The 5,611-nt window shown below is 31.1% G+C and overlaps 1 protein-coding gene across 1 annotated transcript; it reads left to right on the top strand.

Moving 5' to 3' along the window:
• The first annotated feature begins 293 nt into the window (after positions 1 to 293).
• LOC110039213 (mitochondrial import receptor subunit TOM9-2-like) lies at positions 294 to 1,049 on the top strand. The gene has a single exon (XM_020744206.1). The coding sequence runs from the start codon at positions 363 to 365 to the stop codon at positions 663 to 665; it is 303 nt and encodes a 100-aa protein (XP_020599865.1). The 5' UTR covers positions 294 to 362; the 3' UTR covers positions 666 to 1,049.
• Positions 1,050 to 5,611: the final 4,562 nt, after the last annotated feature.

The raw sequence follows: 5,611 nt of genomic DNA, 5'->3' as shown, positions 1-5,611 counted from the left end.
AGTACATCATAAGCGTAGATCACCGTGATCTAGGGTCAGGATTGGACACCTCATGCATTTCTACATGCGGTGTTCGTATGCAATAATTTTTCATCGACAAGGTAACAGAGTGCTCCTTTCAAGATTTTCTCGAGTTTTGGGTGCCTCCGAAGTTTGGGTGCAGAATATGTAAAAGACCATGTTTTGGTTGCTTCTTAAAAGCCCAAAAACTAAATTTTGGATGGTAGAATTGTAAATAATAAAATTTGGGGGCTATGCATGCAAATCCCCCTTCGCTTTGTTTCTCGTAATCTAAACCCTAGACCTCCTCCAATTGCTCACGTTCTCGCCCCCTCCTCTGTCTACCCAGAGCCAGCTGCACCATGGCTTCTCAGAATCGGAGACTTCCGCCCAAAGGCCGCGATGAGGGCATCCTCTCGAAGCTCTCTCAGTCCCAGATCGTTGTCCGAGGAAGGGAGGCCGCTTGCGAGGTTGCTACTGTTGCCAAGAAGCTCGTGCGGAGCACTGGCAGGGCCGCATGGATTGCTGGAACGACGTTCCTCGTCCTGGTAGTTCCCCTCATCATTGAGATGGACCGCGAGGCACAGATGAATGAGCTTGAAATGCAGCAGGCTAGCCTCCTCGGCACCCCTCCGCCCTCCCTCGCGCCTCCGCCACCCAAGTGATTGCTTTTCCTGACTTGCTCTGGAACCGGGATCAAGATTCCCTGAGGTAAAGCTTCCTCTGTTTTATGAGAAGTTTGATTCGCTAGGAGTTTGGGGCGGGTGGATCGATAACTCTTGAAATTAAGTACATTGCCTCAATGGTACTGTCTTCCATTCCTATTCAAGGAAAACTGAAAGTTTTGTTGATCTTCTGGGTTTATGTTGTTTTTAAGCTTAATTAGCGTTCAGTTTAAAGTTTGGTCTGCGACAGGGATTCTCTTCAGGTATAGTTGCTTGAGTTTGGTGCGCTTTATGGTTTCAACTTGTGCCATTTTTGTTCCCATACATTCAACATTTCTCTATTTCTTTTGTGAGATAATTGGATATGGGATCACTTATGAAGTACCATTTTTTTACCCTCTTAAATTGATGCTTTTATTCTCTTAATTGTGCATGCTATTGAAACTAATATCATGAAGGCAAGATTGCTTTACTCCTTTCTACTAGCTTAATAAATCCATGGATTGTTACTTAGGATTAAATGCTCATAAAATTTGTTGTTTCAACCAAGAAGATGACTCCAAATTTTCCCTTTTTATTTCAAATGCTTGTATTTTTGTTAGTGGTCCCACGTAACATATTATATTACTTTTTTTTCATTTAATGGATTGGAGAAATTTCTGTTGCGCCACAATATGTTTCATAATTTTAAAAAAAAAGTGGATGTTTTGGGAATTCTCTTTGTCTATGCAAGCAATTTTAGAACGGAATATGACTACTGTATATTTCTGGTTTGCACCTCTAGCAAGCAATTTTAGAAGTTGAATTTGAGCATTTTTCATTTGTTGATAGAGGCTGTTATTGCTTGATGCAGATAAAAAATCTTTTAGATTATTTCTCAGATTATGATAGAATCACTGTGATTTCATCCTTAATTTAAGGTATATTGTTATCGGCATAAATAAGTTGAATCAATAAAAATATGAGGAAGAATAGGCCCAATATCATTGGCCCACTTTTTATGACAAACCTTGATCAATTTCTTATTAGAGAAAAGCATGCCTAACTTTTATGCATAAGTTTTAACCCATGAGCGAATACAATGTTCTACATGGGAATTATAAATATTAAGCAACAAAAAAAAAATATCAAAATTTATGTGGGTGCTTAAACAACCCCATGTCGTTGATCAAACTTATTGATATGTAGTGTTCAATATAGCTAATATAAATTAATATTTCTTGTTCTCAGTGATATTTTATTGTTTCCCCTCTTATGTTTTCTTTTCCTTTACTTTGTGCTCTCCAAAATACACAAAAAAAACTAGTGGCAAATGCAACAAATCACCTAAACCAAAAAAAAAAAAATTGGCCAAATAAAAAAAAATGTACAATGTAACAGTGGCAAATGCAACAAATCACCTAAACCAAAAAAATAAAATTGGCCAAATAAAAAAAAAAATGTACAATGTACAATGTAACTTTATATATCATAATTTAACCTGTTTTTACTATTCTTATCTCCATTTATCTTCTTTGGGAGCAAACATTAATCGCTTACTCGGATCTTCATCGGATCTTTTTTGATTGCCAACCATTGCAAGCTCTTGCTACTAGTCATCACCAACTACTCATCGATATAAATTAAGGAAATTGATAACTCTTTGCTTTTGTGTTTATAGTGCACCTGCAACTATCTTTTCTATCCTATGCTCTAAGGACCACCTATGATTTTCTTGTTGTCATTGTTGAGATTCAAAATAGAGAACTTGGCGTGTGTTTGTTCTTTAGGCTTTTATAGAGTACAGAAGTAATGCCTATGTTTGATACCTATGGCAAAAATGTTTGATACCTATGGCAAAAATGTAGGAGATTATTTTCTTCAATATTGGATTAATCTTAATCAAGGAAAGTCTATGCTTTACTAGCCACAAAATTGATTTTCAAACTCAATTTACAATAACAATAATAAATCTTTATCCTACTAAGTGGTTTCAACTACATGCATCTTTTTTCTCCTTTGTGTCCTATGAGTGTCATATTTTCATTTAATTCTAAGGAATTAAGATCATTTCTTATACAATATGCCCAAGTGTTTTTAGCTCTAACTCTGTCATACTTAGCATAATTCAAAGCTAATATATCTACTCTCCTAATAGGTTCATCTGATGTTTTACGTTTAATGTGACTAAACCATCTAAGATGACTCTCTCTAATCTCGTCTTTCAGTGTAGCTACACCAAACCTTTCACGGTATATTCATTTCACATTTTGTCTAAGTGTATAGCCACTTATCCACCTAAACATTCTAATCTGTGCAACACTTAACTTAGTTTTATGCTTCTATTTTATAGGCTAACATCATGCACCATAAAGCATTGTAAGTCTCACTACCATCTTATAAAATTTTCCTTCAAGTTTAAGTGATACTTTTATATCATACCATAGCCTCAATACATTCCTCCATTTCAACCATCCAACATGAATTCTATTAATAATATCTCTATTTATATCATCGTCACTTTGAACAATAGACCAGAGATATCTAAAATTTTTAGTTTTTTTAATGTTTTGATCACCTATTGCTACAACTCCGCCACTAGATCTACTACTACTAAAATTACATTCCATGTATTCAATGTTAGATCTGCTCAAACGAAGGCCTTTAGACTCTACTATAAACTTCCATAATTTAAGTTTTTTCTGAACTCTTTATCCAATCTTATCCACAAGAAGTATATCATGGACGAAAATCATACACCAAGGTACATCCTCCTATAAATGTCCAGTAAGAGCATCCATAACTAAAACAAAAATATATGAGCTTAAAATCGATCCCTGATGCAATCTAACTGAAAGAGAAAATATTTGGTGAATCCTTTTTATGTTCGAGCACAATTGACAACTGACAACTCCAATATATGTATTTTTAATGACTTGAATATAAACAATATCAATACTTTTTTTTTTTTAATAAAACTCTCCAAAGTACTTCTTTTGCAACTTTATTATAAGCTTTTTCTAAATCAACAAACATTATATCTAGATCCTCTTTCTTCTATATTTTTCATCAAATCTCTCAAAAAGTGTATAACTTCCATAGTAGACTTGCTTGACTTGAATACTAATTGACTTTGAGAAATTTTTGTGACACATTGTAACTTATGTTCAATTGCTCTCTCTCATAACTTTAATATATGAAGCATTAATTTAATTTCTCTATAATTTGCATACTTTTGTGTTTCCCCTTTATTCTTAAAAATGAGAATCAATGGACTCTTCTTTCACTTATTAAACATCTTTTTAGTTTTAAAAATAGTATTAAAAAGTTTAGTGAGCTAAGAAATTTTTAGATCTAAATATTTTCACACCTTTATTGGAATACTAATAGGTCCTACAAAATTTTCATACTTCATTTTCTTTAAAGCCTCACCAACTTTTATTTTACTAATGTGATGGTGGAAATTTTTTTTTGTTATTATTTATGATTTTAAGATTAATAAAATCAATCGTATTTTCCTAATATTCATTGAAAATTTATGAAAATATCTCACCCATCTATATTAAATATCATAATATAAGAAAAATATATTTTGTTTTTCATTCTTAATACATTTTACTTGAACTAAAATTTTACTTTTCTTATCTTTTTGTATGACTATTTTATGTATAATTTTTCATCTTCTCTAGGATCTATTCTATTATAAAGATCATTAAAAGTAATTTTTTTTTGCATTATAAATTATTCCCTTATACTCTCTATAGCCTTCTTATATCTTTCCTAATTCTTCAAGCTTTTACATTTAAATTAATTTTTATAACAAATTTTCTTATTTTTTTCTTTACTTGCACATTATTATTTCATCTCCAATTATTTTTATTCATAAGAGTTTTTCCTTCTGATTATTCAAATACATTTTTTACAACTTGCTTAATAATATTCATCACTTTATCCCACAAAGTATTAATTTCTTCATAAATACCACAAATCTCAAGATCTTGAAGTTTATTCATTAATAATTTTATTTATGTCTTTAAGTGCCTCCATCTAATTTTATGATAGTGTTTAACTATATTTTTCAACTTTCAAATTTTCATCTTAAAATCCAAAATCAGTAATCGACATTGGTTACATAAATTTTTACTTGGAATGATTTTACAATCCTTACAATCTCGATGATCTATTTTTCATTTGAAAAAATTAATTTGTATTTTATTAGATCCATTTATATAAGTTATAATATGCTCATATATTTTCTTAAATAAAATATTAGCAATAATAAAATTATAAGCTAAAGTAAAATTCAATATGAATCTACTTTTTGTATTAGTCACTCTAAAATCATGACCACCATGAATATTTTTAAAATCATTTACTATTTTGCCAACATTTCTATTTAAATTTTCTCAAATAAATTTTTTTCAAGAGGTATCCTTTTTACTAATTCTTTTCGGCAATTCTAATTTTTTTCTTTTTAATATATATCAAAATCTATTTGGGAGAACAAACACTGATAAGTAAGAATTTTAGTATCAACAATAACCTTTAGAGCTATATTTTTTTTTATTTTTATAAGATTATCTTTCAAATTAATCTATAATTACACATAAGCTATTTATAGTATGACTTTTGCCCGAGTCTCATAGTTTAAATCTTAAATAATTAGTCTCCTTAGCCTTTTCTCAAGCCCATTTAGTTTCTTGAGTGAATATGATATTTATGTTCTAATAAATCATAATATCTATTAATTCAATAAATTCATTTGTGAGAGTAATTATGTTTCAAAATCCTATTCTAATGTTACTTTTATGGACTAACCTTTTTGCCCACATCTGTTCATAATGTGAGAGCCCTTATTCAATACTACACCTGACGTCGGTGCAGCAGCTATTGCAAACTTGTCACTATATTTAGGACGTACAACATGTTGCTTCTATGGGACACCTTAGCATTAACACAATGGTTTA

Source organism: Phalaenopsis equestris, unplaced genomic scaffold (assembly GCF_001263595.1).
Source record: "Phalaenopsis equestris unplaced genomic scaffold, ASM126359v1 Scaffold235855, whole genome shotgun sequence".
NCBI classification, from domain to species: Eukaryota; Viridiplantae; Streptophyta; class Magnoliopsida; order Asparagales; family Orchidaceae; genus Phalaenopsis; species Phalaenopsis equestris.
The sequence above is the reverse complement of the archived record's forward strand: the minus strand, read 5'-3'. Positions and strand labels throughout refer to the sequence as shown.